The 18,212-nt window shown below is 40.9% G+C and overlaps 1 protein-coding gene across 2 annotated transcripts; it reads left to right on the top strand.

Annotated features, from left to right (window-relative positions):
* The first annotated feature begins 2,975 nt into the window (after positions 1-2,975).
* RAC1 (Rac family small GTPase 1) lies at positions 2,976-17,687 on the top strand. 2 transcript variants are annotated; one of them, XM_054391247.1, is made up of 7 exons: positions 2,976-3,040; positions 9,731-9,802; positions 11,151-11,268; positions 13,451-13,507; positions 15,001-15,063; positions 15,794-15,953; positions 16,109-17,687. In XM_054391247.1, the coding sequence occupies exons 1-7, from the start codon at positions 3,006-3,008 to the stop codon at positions 16,237-16,239; spliced, it is 636 nt and encodes a 211-aa protein (XP_054247222.1). In that variant the 5' UTR covers positions 2,976-3,005; the 3' UTR covers positions 16,240-17,687. The 2 variants fall into 2 exon arrangements, with proteins under 2 accessions (XP_054247222.1, XP_054247223.1); XM_054391248.1 differs by lacking the exon at positions 13,451-13,507.
* Positions 17,688-18,212: the final 525 nt, after the last annotated feature.

Here is an 18,212-nt window from a genome sequence, read left to right as displayed (position 1 = left end):
TTTATAATTGGTTACTGTTACTGCCATCATTATTTTCTTTTTACATGATCTGTGTAACTAATTTATAACTATTTTATATACAACTCAGCACCACAGCTGATAATTTTTCTATGATGTTGTTTGTTATTAACTTCTCACTCCTTTGTCCTGTCTTTTATAGTCTTAAGTTTCTTTTATTTTGCCAAACTAACGTTTCAGTATGTTCCCTGTGCTGGTCTCTCCTCTCCCTCTCAGGGAAAAAAACATGCCAGTAAAGAGTGGTAACCATTTGTAGCACCATGTTACTTGTTTCTCTTTAAAAGCAAATATGCTACATAGTAATTAAACAAACAAAGATGCAATAATAGAGTAAAATGTAGCTAAAAGATTGTAAAGTTTAATAATAGAATAATTAACACATCATGGATTCTAAGGAATGTACACACAATTTACAATTTATCTTCCAGGACAAAAAAAGTAAGTTACCTTGAGCGAAATAGCAACTATGATTTAAAATACAAAATTCCGAACAATTCCAAAAGGATTCTTTTTAATCATATTTCAGGAAATCAGAATTTACAAATGTGTGGGGAAAAAAATGTATAGATCTGTTACTGTCACCACCTATCCAAACTGTGTGGTATTTTGTGGTGCTGGCAATTATATCCCCAACTGGATATAAAATTGTCAATTTAAAACACATGTAAAGCAGAGCCTGTGTTTTAACCTGAGTATTTTTTTGACAATGAAAAACAATTGATCCCCAAATAATGGACTAGAGGAGCACTGAAAAGATCATATTTAAAAAGATATTGCTTGTCTTATGGCAGGATCATAAAAGCAATTCCTTCTTTGTATGCTATATACTGTACATTTTGTTGTACCTTTTTTTTCATGTGAAAAACTCTAATCATCCATTTTATACTAGATAATATGAACCAGTGGAGGAACAGGTAGGCAGTGGGAAAATCAGAAGCAGTTTTACAAGTTCCTTGAATCTTCCTCTGTTCTGGGTCTCTCCAGAACCATGATATAAATTAGACAGTCTTCATGTCTGCTCTATTTCCGTGCCTTATCTCAGAGGCCTCAAAATCTGTTGTAGCAGCCAAGAACAGCAGGAGCACTGCAATACTGCCCACACCTCTCTTCTGCAGCTCCTGGCTGCTGGGTGAGGAACAGTTGCCAGGTCATTGGCAGCAGCAGAGTCTTAGCTTTAAGGATATTCAGCTTAAATGACAAGTCATTTCATCTTCCATCTGTATGAAGGAACATGGACATAGAAGTGTTGCAAAAATAGCCTTCCAGTTCACAGTGATATTTATGATGTTCTCCTCACTGATGTGAAATATCTGAGAAGTATCTTTGCTCAGTGAAAGAGACATCGGAGACAGTAAATATGGAATGCTCTGTCCACTGATGAGGTTGCACTGTGTGGTATAAAAATAATTTAGAAACCTTCTGAAATTCATAGGAGATCAAATCACTAGAAAATCGCCCACTGGTATCAGTTTCAGTGAGTTCATCATCACTTTGCAGAAGCAGCATGTGCATGAGCCCTTTCCCCATACATTCTTTGAGGAATGGATGGCAATACAGAGGGAATAGCAGTTGTGTGCATCACAGAATCACAGAATCAAAAAGGTTGGAAAAGACCTCAAGGATCATCAGTCCAACCAGAAGCTCCTATGCCAAGCAGAATTACAGCAAGATTAATTAAGAGAAATTAAAAGACTCCTGGGATCACTGTACCTGCTCTGCTTGACTTTTTCTTCATTATTTCCTGACAATAACTGGGGGAAAAAAGACACCCAAGGTGCTGTGTAGCCTGACAGTGCCCGGGCTGTCCCATCTTGATGTGAAGACCAACTGTGCACTCTCCTGGCCTCAAACTTGCCAGCAGAGTTAACTAATGCCATAGCATATCACGAGGACTAAGGGTGGTGTGATGATCCATTGATGAAGGGAAATGTTCTGGCTCTGCGCTGTGCTGGCACACTGAGAGAGACTGCCAGAAGAAAACACATCTGCATCAGGAATGTTGCAAGTTGTCTGAAGTTGTCTGGTAATTGAAGTTACATCCACACAGTACATCTGTAGGGTAAACCTGACGTCACGTTAACATGCTTCATGAGATGCGAACAATTTGATTGGTATGTGAAGTCCTGATAGCGAACAGGTGCTAGATCGTGTTAGACTGTCAGGAACGAGACAGGATCCAAGTGGTGTCAGAAGGCAGCTTTTTATTTGACAGGGATTTGTCATGGCGTGGCTGCCAGGTCGATTCATCACCAGTGATATGGTGGACAGAGTGGGTGTGGGATGATGCCCCCACTCGTGTCCACGATAGGATGCTGGCTGGAGCCGGCAGTGGAGCCTCTCCACAGTCTGCGTATAGCTGCCAGCCTTGCTTGCAGCACCAGTCTGCCTGCTTGTCTTAGCAGTGCTAGTGCATGACATCACATTTCAGTAAGGCTCTGAATGATTAGAAGACAAAAACGAGATCACCCTGGGGGCCTCCCTGGTCCTGAAGCAAAGGGAGTCGGAGTAAGGAATAAGGGCCCTCCCGCCCCTGACTGGGTTAGTAGCACAAGCATGGCCGGCCGCTCCTGCTCGGCGGTGCCGAGAGATGCCGATCGTACCCGAAGCCCTCCTTGCGCGCCGGAGAAACCCGAACTCTGCCGAAGTGGCTTGACGCCCGCTTGGCGCTGCGCGCCTCCTGGGCGAAGAGGCCCGAAGCGGCGGCGCCGACTCGGCTCCCCGTGAGGGCGGGGTGTCGCCGAGCCGGCCCGAAGGCGGGGCCGCGGGAACCGAGCGCAGCCCGGCCGGATGTGAGTGGAGCGGCCGCTTCCTGTTTCCCCGCAGTCCTCCTTCTCCCCGCCTTGGGTGGTGGCCGCTGCCTCGTCCCGGCTTCCAGGCACAGGGCGGAGGCGGCTGCGACCTGGTGCGGAGACCGCCGCCGGCTCCCTTCTTGCGCGGCCTTCCACGCCCCGCTCAGCAGCAGGACCCGCCGCCGAAGCGCAGCCCCAATGCAGGCCATCAAGTGTGTGGTGGTGGGCGACGGGTAAGTCTGAGAAGAGCCCTCCGTCGGGCCGTGGCCTTGGAGAGCGCCGCCGGCCTCGGGTAGGGGTGAGGGAGGAGGGTGTCCGCCCTTTGGGCGGGGAGCGGCGCGGGCCCCTCGGGCCCGCTGCAAGTTATGGGCGCTCTGGGCGCGGGGCCCGGGCGCGGCCCTGCCGCCTCTGAGGGCTGCGGGGGCTGCCCGTGGCCGGGGGTGGCCGTGCTGAGGCGGCGGGTGGGTAGAGGGTGGGTGGTGGCCGCGGCTTCCTGCTGGTGGCGGGGGAGGGGAGGGAAGCGTGGGGCAAGGCTGTGACTGCTGCGAGCAAATGGTGGCTGCGTCGGGAGCGGGAGAGTGAGATTTCTGCAGGGGTGGTAGTAAGCGGTGGGTGTCTCCAGCGCTGGCTTCCTCTCCGAGCCCTGAATCGCTCTTGGGGAAGGTGCTACTGGGATAGGTGCTGTAGTGGTGGCTGAATAATTCATACTGGTGCTGACAGAACCCTGCCTTGGTACAGGAGGGCGTGTGCTTCGGGTTTGTTGTGGCAGGGGTGGGCCGCTTTTGTCAGCTCCCCCGGGGATCTGCCTCTTATTTTTTGGTGTTTGGTGTATCACTGGGCACACCGAGGTATTCAAAGTGTATTGAAAAAAAAATTAAATTACAATGCTTTTAGTGATATGAGGAATTTAATGTTGATTTGAAATACTTGTTGTGGCAGTAACACACTTACTACGGTTTATAGCTCGATTTTTGACATCCGATTCTTGCTCTAAAACTGAAAGACGCAGAGCTCTAAGCAGATCATAAATGCTTGTGAACAGAAACTGTTTTTCTGCATGTGTACATCTAGTCTTGTAAAAGTACTTATCTAAGGGAGACTGATAAAGCACGAAATAAAAATCATCAATGGTCACTTGTTGGTAAAGAGCTGCTACGCCTACAGCATTCTAATATGGTATTAGTCATAAGTGAAACAACTTGGGGATGCTTTTTAGAATCGGGTTAACTCTTAAGATTAGCTGTTGGATTTCAGTGTCAGAAATGCTGAAATTGTGATGGGGAAAGTGTGTTTATTGCTTTAGAATGTTCTATTCCCATCGATACTGAGGCATGCTTTCTTTGGCTAGATGTTAGAGCTCAGGGGAGCATCACAGGCCGGCTGGAAAACAAGATTTACCTTATGGAGTTTGAAAGGTTTTGTTTTCCTTAGGAGAAACAAAAATCACAGTGTAGGCTGATGATAATTGGTTTCACAGCAAACTTGTGTAAATGACGGGAATGAAGTGTACCTAAGTAGTTATACTACTGTCTCTCGTTTCATGCAGTGGCTTAATCTTCAAGTTATTTGTGTGGTTTTGGTTTTTTGCCTTTTAAAAGATATTGGATCTCTAAAAATGAAGCTAAGTATGGTTGAAAGATAAGTTTACTGTTACAAGTATATTTTGACTGGCTGTGCAAGAGTTTGAGCAATATGAATTTCAATGAAAGTGGTATTCTGACAAATTAAGACTTTTCATAGCAATGGAATTCTTTGGCAGGACAACTGTGGACTGTTCTTTTGGTTGTATTGATTTTAAACCAAACAGATTTCTTAAATCACCTAAATTGTTATCTGTGCCACTGCTGTAAATGTGATGCATCATGTTTGCATGGGGGAAAAATATCAGTTTGCTTCCTCCATTAGATTTGAAAACTCATCACAAACTATCATGTTGAGAAATTGATTCCACAAAACAGTTCTTTATTGTCAGTTGCTCTGTAAACTGTTCCGCTTCCTAACATGTTTATTGTGTATTGTCTTGGAAAGTGGTGTAATTCTACCTGAACGATGTACATAATGTGTGAACAAAATGCAGGAGTTGAATGTGTTTTCCAAGAAGAAAAACAAATTAGAAACAAGTCTCTCTTAAGGTTCTGTTCAGGTAGAATGGCTCATTTTTGGTAGTCTTGTATCATTCTCCATTTAGTGTTTTTTAAAAAACGTTTAACTGTGTTTCTCTGTGCTGTTGCTCCTTCAAAAGTTCAGGCTTTAGAGGTATTCTAGGAAATGTGTGATGTTTGGCTTAGATAAAGCTAAAGCTTTTGTGTTTCTATGAAACAATGCAAGCCAAAGATTTGCTTTTGTACTATAAAACATAGGTATTGTTTTATTTCCCTCCACAAAGATCTGCTAGGAACAAAATAAGCAAAGGTGTAGAAGTACCTCTGTGGTGATTGTTTTTTTAATTTGTAAATGAGTAGACTTTCTCATATGTAACCCATGTTCTTAGTGCTTTGAATAGTATCTGTTTAGGTAAGTAAATTTGACTAGGAAAATATGGCATGTGTGCTTGCTGTGCTGTCATATTTTGTCCTTTTAATTCACTGTGAGGATTGTTGGGAGAAAAATGAATGGCAACTGTTGCTTTGACTTCTTGATGATATAGAACAGTAGGAATGTGCCGGACAGATGAGGAGCTCTCCTCTTGAGTAACTGCAGGAATTGCTGTTGATTGTCACTTGAGAAAAAGCATTGGTCCAAGTTATTTTTAGCAGGTTTTGGTTTTACTCTAAAAAGGCAGCTGTTAAGTGGTATGAAGTCTCCAGTGATGTTGTGTAACATTAGGGGAAGTTCTGCATATTGGAAAAATGTGACCATTTCTATGCATGTAAGTAATCACTTCATGCTCTTTTGTAGTAATTTTTTAATTGTAGAAATACTGTAAGAACAAGAGCAGTGAATTAAGAATCTCTGATTGGAATTCTGCTTAATTTGAGGTCTTATCTGCCATGCTGTATTTAATTTGCTTGCTTATTGAGGGAGGGTTTGTAGGGTAATTGGCATTTTACTGTGTAGTGCAGTGTTGGTGTAGGATACTGAACACCTTGGGACCCCTGCAATGCAATCTGTAGAGAGTGTGGGGAGTTGTGTCACCAAACTCTTACAGTTTACAAAATGTAGTAGGATTGTAGGTACCATGTAGTGTATCTGAGAGAGGGTGTGTTACAGTGAGTAAAAGCAGCTTATCTGTCAGAGCCATAGCAAAAGTACTGAATTTTTGATCTGAGGATGATAATGGAGAAATCTCAGCTACTCTTTAATGTTTAAGTGAAAACCTGGGCTGTTTGGCATTATGTCTGCTAGGGAAGTAGTTCATGTGGATCAGAGAAAGAAAGGAGATAGTCAGAGCTTTTCATGAAGGCAGATAGGGGTGTTTCTAGACTTAACTGAGCAAGTACTTCAGCTGGCCTCTATTGGCATGGCTGCAAATGGGAACTGAATTCTCAGCAATGGTTTTTAGGTGCAACAAAACAGGAAACTCTCAGCCATGTACACAACTCTGGTGCCTTCAGAATGGAAAAGATTTCCAGTGCATGTCATGTAAGATGGCTCCAAGCAGCTCTAACACAATGGGGAAGCTTCATAAAATGTGCTACTGTAAATAAGTCCAGGACAGAGATGGCACGTTTTGTTTTCAGGAATTAATATCTATGTGGTTATATAAGTACATCAATTCCTGGGTGGTACCTGGAAGCAATAGGAGACCCAGTGCTGTCTTTTCTAAGTCTTTCACTTGCTGGTTAAAACACCGTATTTCTGTAGGCCATATTTTTAATGACAGTCAAATGTTACTAGTTTCATTTATGTAATAGTGGGTGGACAGAGCTATGATTAAGTAGTTGCTAGAAATCTTGCTATGACTAATCTTGTTTCAGCATTAGTTTCTTAGTCTCAGCCTTTATGTACAAGGATTTATGTTTTGCCAAACAGAGTTCTCTTTAGGAGAGTTGCTTTAACACAGAAGTCTAAAAAAGTTGGTAACATAAGTTGATAAAGGTTGTACCTTATCTGTAAAGGTAGGCTTTAGTGTTTATTTTTAAGACTTATGGCCATAATGATCTGATTCATAGGGCAGTGAGCCAAAAGGCAAGGAAAGCAGGAAACCTAGATGGAGCAAGTCTGAAACAGGGTTGTTGAACGTGTTTTTTCTTGTTAAAATGACTCTGGCTGATTGGTGCTGCAGAAACACTCTACAGGCACTTCTAGGCTTGGAATGAATCTCTTACCACCTCTTTCCTATGCTTGTTTTCTTTAGCCACAGCAGACTCACCAGTTTCAGTGTAAGGCGAGCAAAGGAGCCCGGGTGTAGAAAAATTCTTGATCTGCTGCTGAAAATTGTTGAGTTTAACCTTAATTTGTTAGAAGCTTAAATTCTGTGTAATGAACTTACTGGAAAATGAAGCATTAGACCAAACAGGTTTTAGAAGCATGAGAACATGCAGCCTCTGCACTTCATGAAGTTTTCCAAATAAAATGGCTTTTGCTTCTCTTAGTATTTTAAAGGTTTTCACATTTGTCCTTTTAAAACTGGGCCGGTGTAGCCTGCTTTGTAGCGCTGTGAGTGCAGTTCAGCAGTATATTGAAGCTGATCTAACTGATAGCTCAGGGAGCTGAAATTATTGTCCTAGTGGGGGAGGCAGGGTAATATCTTCCCTTAACTCCTTGTTCTGGCTTGTTACAGAGGCAGTGCATGCTAGTGCAGGAGATAAGATGGGATCTGCTCTTCTGATAGCTGTTAACATTAGCTAGCTGCATTGTCCTACTGCTCCCTGATTCTTTCCCACAGAAGTTTCTGAAGGCTAAATCCCTCTCCTGTTTTTCAGCACAAGTATATCTCAAGCCTGTTACTACAGGAAAATGTTCAGCACTTAATTCTAAAGAACAGAATAAGTGCCCTCTTTCTTGTTGTTACAGCTTGGTAAAAGAGTGCATACTGAAAGGAAAAAATTAACCTCAGACTGTGCAAAGAGCTGGCATCTTGTTTCCTTAGAAGCAGGTGTGAAAAGTAGTGTGGAAAACTGCATAGTATGATCAGAGAGACTTACAGCAGATGGGTTGTTATGCTAGGTGTCAGATCAGAAACATAACATTACAATTAAAAAACGGGTGTGTAGGGTAAAATCCTAGGTAAATTTTTGTACTGAAGCAACTCTTTCACAGCTCAAGTGTTTGAGGTAATGTCATGCTGCTATCCAATAACTTGGGCTAATGCAGTGTGGGACTGCCTAAAGTTTGAGGGACCTGTTACAGATTGAGCTACAGCATAAAATGGTAACTTACAGTTGTGCAAAAGCTCAAGATTCACTTGGCCTGCCTTAATTGTGAGTCAGTTGGTAAGGTTGTCTGGTTAATGTTGAGCATTAAATAATTTTAAATGATGCTTTGAAGATGGCCTTTGATAAGTTAAGGGACAGTACACATGCTGGCAAACGGAGAGATGAAATGCAGTGATTTAAGTGAAAGATAGATAGTAAAATCCATATATGAATGCCTCACAATGTTTGCAGATGGAAAGCTAAGTAGCCCTTCACTAAAGCTTGTTTCTGTGATTTATTTTTTTTTTTAATTTCTGTAGAAGCTAAAGGATAATAGGATATTTTTAGTAATAGCATTTGGTTCTTGGGTTGGGTTTGGTGGTTTTGGTTTTCTTTTTTTAATATTAACTGTAGTTCTAGACTAAAACTCTAATGATTACCTTCAGCTGGTGAAAACTTTAGTTCAGAAGGCTCACAAGTCAAACCTAATACTAATGGCAAGCAAGACTGTACCTTTCAGTACAGTAAGGCTTCAAAGTTACTGCTGACTCGCTTTGTGCAGATCGTTGTAGTGATAAAACATCTGTAAGGCAATACAGTTTTCCTTGCATGGGAGTTTGTCTGTTTGAGAAGAGTGATGGGGAAGAATTGTAAGTCTGGGCATTACTGCTTTTGATCAACTAGTTGCACACTCACCTCTGGAAATTCTCACACTGTTAAAGGATTATGCACTTAGTGAGAAGCCAGCATGGGAACCAGTCTGCAGTGCCAGAAACACTCTTTGCAGTGTCTTATTTCTTAAAAGAAATATGCTCCAATTTCAGGTTTTCCAACCCTTTAATTGAAACAGTAACAAAAATTCAATGGTGGTGTTCATCTAGTGTTTGACTCTAGATAAGACGTGAGGAGGGTGGAGAGGGAATGAGCTGACTGCCAGTTTTGAAAGAAACCTGAAATAGAACCTTGCCCTGCTCCCATTTGAAGCTGTTCAGAATGAGATTGGTGAGAAATGGTTCAGTGTTTCAAGTTCTCCAATATTGGAATGTAATTTATCTATAAATCAGTTTATGAAATGTTTGAATAGTTGACAAAGGCATGTGGGGAATAATTTTGCAATGGCAACAGACATTGTGAGGATTATAATTTGTACTTGTTCCTCAAATATTCGAAAGTACCAATGTTGTGAGAATACATTTTTCAGTCTTATGTGAAAGTTTACCATTTTGTGGAAGAGATAACAGTTTTGGAGTTGGGTAAAGGGTATCTGGAAATGCTTTTCAGTTTTTTTTCAATTTCAGGGATTTGGAGTAAGGCTGTCTTGATGAGTACCCAGTCATGAACCTAACAGATGTTAGTAGTCTTATTAATATTTGTGGATTTTTTTGGTCTAAAGATTAACAAAATTTGTTAATTTAACACTTCACATAATGGGTGGTTGTATTAGGTGTGTTTTAATTACCAGTAATCTTAAAGCTATAGTCTGTTAGCTGTTTTCTTTCACAACAGTGACTACTGACACTCAATTGTTTCTTAGATGACTGGATGCAATCTTCTTCCCTAAAACAAATATTATTTCCCAGTATTCAGGATGAATGTGTTTCACATGTGAACTTTTTCTTTTTACAGTGCTGTAGGTAAAACATGCCTACTCATCAGTTACACAACCAATGCATTTCCTGGAGAATATATACCCACTGTGTAAGTACTTCTGAAATGCTCACAACTCATTTGTGCTTATTGCCATTCCAGATTCCATATTGGAGTCGTTTGAATTGTCTGCAAGCACCTCTCAGTTTCATCTTAAATGTTTAACTGAGTATCTAGGTGTGTGCAAGAAGCATTTTGGGCTTTTACTTCTTAGCACAGTCATACCTGTGCTTGTTCATGCTCTGTCAGCTTAGCCTCTGCCTGCCCTCTAGGCCTAGGTTATTAGGGACTAACATTTACTAACATTTTATCAGTGCTGTTCTCTTCTAAAATAATGTATTATTTATATCTTTAATGTAATTCATAATAAGCAGTCTCAAGGCTGAACAGCTTGTAAAATGTCATATCTGAATCAGAAATAGTTTATGCAGCTAGAGGTTGATTTTCATTTGTTCCTTCCACATTTTGTGCTGCCGCCTGTCCTCTCAGCCAGCCACAGCTCTGTACCTCCTCAGGCAAGACTGTGGGGACTCATTTATTTTGGTGCTTCCTGTTTTCTGGCATGTAAGAATTTGTTAGTATCAGTGTTAGTGTAGTTCCCTTTTTGAGGGCCTGTTGGAGGGAGGTGTCTTAGACACAAGCAGCTTTTTGCCCTTTCCAGATATCTCTCTTTTTATGTCTTCTCTGTAATTATTAGTGATTTTTTCAGATAACAAAGTACATTCTAATGATGTTTACAGATGGCTTCAGTAAACTTTCAGAGGCCTTGTTGTCTTAATTGTTCCTATTTCTTTTTCTGGTCTAAAATTCAGATTTTTGCATTACAGTATGCTTGTATTTCCAGTAAATGTAGTTTACTCTTAACAAATCATTGAAACCTTTGTACATACAGTATTGGTAAAATAAAAATTACGCCTCTACTGGTCCCTGGTTATTAACTTCTGATATTTCATTGGAGGATTTTTTTTCCATTAGCAGGGCTAAAGAAATTTTTTTTTCTAAGGATTCCTGGGTTGTTGCTTATGTATCTTCTATTCTAAATCTTACAAAACGAGAGAGATTAACTTGCTGAGTGTCCCACTAAGACTGGAAAGTGCTTGCTAAGCATGTCACCTGCTTTCCCGTGCTTACTGAGATTAATGCTTCCTTTGGAGGAGCAATGAAAAAGATTACTTCTGCTTAGACTGGACCAAGTCTGTTGTGCATGTTGCTTTTCCTTCCATTACCCAAGGCTAGGCTCACTATTTAAAGGACAGTGTTACTGTTTCTGGGGGACACAAGGATGCAATAAAAATGTTTCCTTTCACAGTGTTCCTAGTGAGGACTCTAGCCAAGTCTTTGGGCTCCCTGTTTTAGTGCAAGCTTACACAGCTAATTCTTCCTTTATTTTTTTTTTTAGTTTTGACAACTACTCTGCTAATGTAATGGTTGATGGAAAACCAGTCAACCTGGGTTTGTGGGACACAGCTGGTCAAGAAGACTATGACAGACTACGTCCACTCTCCTATCCACAAACAGTAAGAACTAGTGTAAAACTAAAAAGAATCTGTACAGCTTTGTCAAACTTAAAGGTTTTTATTTTTTTAACAGAAGGTTGATGTCATATCTGGAGCTGTATTTCTTAGGAACAGTGACTCATTGCAAGCCATCTTCCTTCATCCTACATGCTGTAGCTGTAATTGTGTGGTCTTTGATGTGCATACTGTTGTACAAATGTTAACGCTTTCATGCTTGTGTATTTGCCTGCACCCATACTTGTTGCCTTTTGTTTAACTGCAGCCTCAGAATCAACTAGAATGCTTGATTTAAAACAAGATGAAAAACACAAACAAAACCTACCCCAAAACAAAACCAAAAAACCCTTGTGAATAGTTCCCTCAGCTGGTCCATTGATTTTCAGGTTAGCTGCCTGCCAAAAGCAGGGCTTGTTTTTGTTTTCAGGCCTGCTGTTTGGCTGCAACCTGAAACTGTCACTGCTAAGCACTTGATAATTGCTTAGTGTCTGTAAAGATGTTCTAAATGCAAAAGAGGCAATGCTGAATGAAGATATTATTGGTACTGACAGAGGCTGCCTTGGAGCTTTCTAATGTACTTAAGGCTGTGGCTATTTTATTACTTGCTGTAGTTCATGCTGTAACATCGATACAAATGTGCTTCTGTCTTCCATGCTTGCAACTGGTTAAGTCCTGTTTGCAGGCTGCATCTTTTCTTGTGTAAGGAAAATGCTGAAGTGATTTGCTGTGCTTTTTCCAGTGCAACTTCAGCTACAGTTATCTCTGTAGAGGCTGGTTTTTAGTCTCTTTAGAGCAGTTACTTTTGTCTGGTGGAACTGTGCTGTAAGTAAAGAAAGGTCATTTGCAGGGTTTTTTGGTGTGGATTAATATTGCTGTTAACTGTCAAATTCTAACAATGTAAAAGGCAAAATGGTGCCATTCACAGCAGAATAATGTAAATCTTATTTAATGAATTCCAGTGCTTCTTTTTCGTAAGCTGTTTTAATTCACAATTTTCTTTAATCCACTACTCACTAACTTACACAATTAGGCTTTCCCATTGATTCCCAACTGCAGTAGAAATGCCAGCAGTACCTGCCTTTCTAGGAAGAGAGATAATGGAAAGCTGTTCTTATCTAATATTTATGGGATATTAAGAACTTAAGATTTCATGAAGTATCTCAAGGTAGAAAAAGGTATGTTGAAAGATCACTCAATAGTGTGAGAAAGCAGAGTTGTGTAATTCCTCCTCTGTGACAGAAGGACAGAATGCATGTGCATGTCTTCAGCCTGCTAAAATAACTTTGGCTTTCAGACTGCAAAAGAATTCCATTTTAGGATACTTTTGGAGAAAATAGTCTTTTCTGTTGTATATCTGTTACATAAAGGTTTTATGTACAGCAGAAAATGAAACAGGGTGGTCTTGAACTTCTTATGAAGTAGTCTTCAGATTTCAGCCTTGTGCAATATGTAAGAATTGCCATCCCTTAAGGGTACCCACAAAACTAACAAAAAAGCACAGAGGAAGAGAAAATGGAGCTGGTGAAGCCTGACTTGAAGTATCTGCATTCAGCCTCCTGCTTCCTTCCCTGTGCTATTTAAAACTCACCCCTTGCATGTTCTTGTGGTCCTGTTTCCCAGTGTGTGCACCTGAGCTTCTGGGCAAGGTGACAGTAGGTACTGCTGATTACTTGGCCAGTAAGTGTATCTCCATTCAACACCCAGCAGTTCAGCAGCTCTTCACAGTAAGGACTTTGCTCTATCTGAGGCATTAATTTGTACCTTTTCCCCTTATTTATATTTTTTCCTTAAAAATACACAGGAATTTGGTAGATTCTGCTGCATGTATTTGAAATCTGTCATTATTTTAAAATATTTGGGAAAGAAAGAAGTTGGAACAGAACAGGTAGTTAACTTTGTTTCCTCAGACAACTAATCCAAAAAGAAAATTCTGTAAGGAGGATCCTCATGATGAGAAGCTTGCTCTTGCCAGTCTCTTCTGACCTTGTAGACAGACATTTACAGGTTTTTGGGGGAAGTCTGGTGGTCTGTTCTGGGTGCAGGCAGTTGGTTGTGCTGAATTACAGGGCAGCGTCTCTCTCTTAAGAAGAAAAGTCATGTGTATATTTGTGAACACAAATCTGACTGAGAGAACATTTTCCCTTAAAGCCATTTTAGGAGTAACTTTATCTCCTACTGTTACTAGGTTGGAGGAACCAATGGTAAGAGTAGATCTTCCAGTCTGACAGATCAACCTATTGCCGTATGTAACGTTAACTCCAGTTCCAAGTTCTGCCATCTTGTCTTGCTTACCATAGTGATAAATTGGCCCCTATTTTATAAACAGCTACTTTCTTGGAACTATCCAATTGAGAACTCTGTTACCAAATCTCTGTAAAAGTTGCTAAAAGTTCTCTTGCAAATAAATAGCTTTTCCTCCTAATTGTTAAGATTGGTAGTGTGCAAGACACCTGAAATCTCCATGTAATTTCTTATGGTTACACTGAATTTTTCTGCTCTCTGGAGCTAGCAAAGGAAAGAGTCTGCACAGTGTACAAAACTTCAGTTATCACAAAGCTGCAGAATTGGAGAACAGAAGTAGTGGCCATAGTATCACATTATTTGATGTTGTTTCTTCTTCTGGGACGCTGCTACGGAAACTTGTTGGGTGATGCATGAACATGGGTTGCAAGTGCTTAGCAGTGCAGATGTCAGCTGCTGACCTAACAAAATGCCGTGAAATGCAGCACAATCAACTAACAATCTGAAATGCCTGATTCTGTAACACAGTTGATACTGGACTAAATGCGGATGCAGAGGTAGGTTGGGGAAAGTTGGGCTTGCTTGAGAGATGCATGAGTTGTAGATCACACAGCAGGACTACAGTCTTCATCAGTTTAGGTCAAGAAACATAATTTGTGGTTCTTCTGAACACTTACAGACTATGGTGTGTCAGGTGTGAAGCTCCTTGTTCTTTGAGGTCTGCAGTGTACTGTGCTCTAAAACGATTTTACTTGCTCTTGCAACTTTTCTTTTGCCTTCAATTGACAAGTGAGCTGTGTATTATTTAGAAGGGGAAGAAGGAAGAAATTCTGAAATATTTTATACTGACATTCAATAGCAGTTACAGTTCTGAAAGATTGCATACTGTATACTTTGCCTTTGCAATTTAAGACTAGTTTAGGCTAGTATAGTAACAGTATATTAATGTTTTAAAATTTGGTGCCAACAGCTAACACTGCAACATCCTATGCGTCTTTAAAGGCTTAAATCACTTAGAGGTCTGCAAAGAGCATCCAGCCTAAGTTCAGAAGCCAGTCTGATTCATCTTTGCTTCTGTTTGTCAAGGATCTGAAGTGTTGGTTTGTTTTGGTGGTTTTTCTTTTTCTTTTTTTTCCCCTGTCAGTGAGGGAGAAGGAATGACATGAAATAAAAGATTGCAGTGTAGTGCTGGTTTTAGTTGCTGGCTTTAGTGGTTTTAGTTGCTGGTTACTGCAATAGCTGACGATATCAACTTGACTACAGTCTAGTTGTTGGTTCTCCCTGCCCTTTGTGTCTGCTTGTAGCTGCCTGGGAATGGATCTCCCATTGGGAAAGGTACCTTTAATTTTTATGTGCAGCTGTATTATACCCCTTAACTTTTGCAAGTGTGATACAGGTGACAGAGTGATACACGTGCCATGACACTGGCCTGTTCAGAGTTGAGATTTGCAATGGTTGCTCTGCTGGGCTAACTTCTGTCAACTTGTTTTGTAGGATGTCTTCTTAATCTGCTTTTCCCTTGTCAGTCCTGCTTCCTTTGAAAATGTCCGTGCGAAGGTAAGTGCAAGCTGGTAGCACTTTGTCTAAGGGTTCAGCATAGGGTTCACTTTGCAACAGTGTCTGGAAATGCATTAGGTGGGATTTATTTGCTTTTTTGTAAGCAATGTGAAATGTGGTTTGAAAAGACAGAAATCCGTTTGCCTAAGTGAAGTCACTGAAGGTCAGTGTTCATAGAACACTCTTAAGTATGAATTGTTCCTTTCAATTGATAGGGTAACAGAAATGTAAGAGTTTTCAACCAATGAGGTACTAAGATCACAAATAGGAGCTTTCCTTTTAGTGCAATGCAAAGTAAAAAATCCTCAAATGTATGTAAAAATTAGGTTCATAGCACTTGTTTCTTACATCAGCCAGTATTCTAGTACATGGTTTGCTACTGCTGCAGTCTTTCATCTCCGTGGACAACTCAGCTGTATGATGGCTTTGTGGAGACTTCACAAATGAGAGGTGGTCTCCATGGGTGGGAGAAGTGTAGGTCAGGGTTTTTCTGGCATGTGGGAAAAATACAGCCCCTTAACAGGGTAAACTTTAAGTTCTGCAGAGTACCAGCTGGCCTCAATGGAAATGTTTTGCAGTTGTATGTTCTAATACAGCCTTAATGGGGTCTTATGATCTCCCCTTACTCTTTGACTCTTGAAAGTGTCATGGGCTCTGAGCCTTTCAGTCTTAATGTTGGAAAGCCTCTGTGGAAATCTTCCCCCACACAACCTATGCTGGTTTCTTGCAGTGGTATCCTGAGGTGCGGCACCATTGCCCCAACACCCCCATCATTTTAGTGGGTACCAAACTCGATCTCCGGGATGATAAGGACACTATTGAGAAGCTGAAGGAGAAGAAACTGACTCCTATCACCTACCCACAGGGCCTTGCCATGGCAAAAGAGATTGGTATGATGGCAACGGGGTTATTCTTCTAAATTTGTGAAGATGATGTATCTTAATTAAAATAAATGCCTGGCTTTCATTGTGGAGTTGGCGAGAAGCAGTGCTGCTGGAACTGAGGAGAACTGCTTTGTAATTGCCTATTTGCCTTCCTTCCACAGGTGCAGTGAAATACCTCGAGTGCTCCGCGCTTACACAGCGAGGCCTCAAGACAGTGTTTGATGAAGCTATCCGAGCAGTTCTGTGCCCCCCTCCTGTAAAGAAGAGGAAGAGAAAATGTCTGCTGCTGTAAATGTTACCCTCCCCCAGCCCAATCCCAACCTTGTGCTTTGCTCGGAACAATGGAGCATTCACATTTAATGCCAAGTTTTTCTGTTCTAAATTAGTTCTCTTCCATAAATTCTTGAACCAGTCAACAATTTCATGGTTTCATTTGTTTAAAGTTACCTTGCATTCTTCTCAAACTCCTGAAAAGACAAACCTATGTAAAGCCTTATTTTTAAAATCCTGTTCTTGCTCAATTAAGTGTTGCCAAACTATCTGCTGAACTAAGTTGCATCGTTGTGCTACAAACACTAAGCACTAAACCGTTTTTTAAAGATTTTTCTTGAAAATGACTCTAATTTCTGGTAGGAAATGCAAAACCTTTCTAGTTTTTCACAGTAAGTAACTACCGTGTAATTAGCAAACCACTGCACTCCAGTGTGCTTGATTACAACCCACAGTCGTTGCATAGTGTTGTGTAATGACCCTAAATCTTTGACAATGACTGACACCCTTGAGTCACAGTGTAAAATGCTTTATCCTTGGTGAGGGCTTGGTTGCAATCTAGTTCTTGCTGCTGTGATTTAAACAAAATAAATAACTGTTCTTACTGAAGTGTATCTAGTCCTTTTGACAGCATTCTGTTGTGACGGATAAATGAAAATTGCATCAATGATAGTGCCAGACAGTATTTTTTACACTGTACAGCTGACTTACACTACACTGCCAGAGCAGCTGAAACTGAATTGACTCTTATTGCAGGTTAAAATCAGGGACCATTTTCCTCGAGGTGCAGTAGTGGAGGAGAGGCTGGCGTTCATCCGTGAATTCCTTTGAATTTTCAAGCAGGGCATTCATTTAGGTACAGTTCTGAACCAGTCATTCCCACAGCTGTTGTGTAGTAAATGCTTTTCTTGTAGGATCTCTTCTGATTGAGCAATATAACTTGTATTTTGAAACCTGATGATAGAAATTTGCTTTTCTTTTTTTTGTAGAGTAGTGTTCAAGCATATCCTCCTAATTTTCCTGTTACTGCTGACCCAGTAAGTTATATGCTTTCTGAGGAGCTTTTAGTTTATTAACTAGGTGTAAAAATCATGTGAAGCAGCTTTACACATTTTAGTAATTCTTTTTTTTTCTATTTTAAACCTCTATAAAACTCTGAACCCTCTCAACTATCACTCTTTGCCAGATGTCCCCACCACTGTAACATTACTAATGCAGACAAGTGTTCTCGATGTCACTACATGTACATGTGCAGCATAGATGGAGTAATGGTAATTTGGGTTTGTGAGGTTCTGTAAATTAGTGCTAATGTTCTGTACGTTCTAAACTGGCAGGAATGCAATGTTGGACTACACCTTTCCAACCACTACAGCAGAAATGAAAAAGAAAAGTTGCAAAATTGTGAAGTTTTTACATTGATCTTTTGCTAATGCAATTAGCAGTATGTTTTGCATGTATGACTTAATAAATCCTTGAATCACATGTGTGGTGGTAATGTTTGAGTTTCTGAGCAAGTGTTCTCTTTCTGGTACCACTGTGAATGAAGTGTTCTTCTGGTGCCAAGAGCTGCATGGGGCACTTGTCTCCTCTGGGGGTGTGTGTGCTGACCACAAGCTTTCAGTGGTGCCTTGATGTTAAGAACCACCACACAATAGGGAACTTAGCAACGTTTCTTCAGAGCTCTCACATTGAGTCATTACTAGCTCCTGCTGCTGCTTATGCAGTGCTTTAAAGCTGCTGCCAGCCAGAGAAAAAAACAAATCCAAAACCTGTTTCATTCTGTGCAAACAAAATTGTTACTGCTTTAATGGTTTGTAAATGATGGCTCTGGTGCAGTATTATTTGAGCTAAAATGTCTCAGATTTTTAACCTTTTAATATTACAGCTGTGCTGTATGCTTGTTAGCTCCCCTGTCTCCACCACTGTCGCCTCCTTGAAGAGGAAGCACGTGCTAGGCCTTTGGTGTTGACTTTCCTCACTGCACAGCATCTAGCT

Source organism: Indicator indicator, chromosome 22 (assembly GCF_027791375.1).
Source record: "Indicator indicator isolate 239-I01 chromosome 22, UM_Iind_1.1, whole genome shotgun sequence".
Taxonomy (NCBI): Eukaryota; Metazoa; Chordata; class Aves; order Piciformes; family Indicatoridae; genus Indicator; species Indicator indicator.
This window is presented reverse-complemented; position numbering and strand designations above follow the sequence as displayed.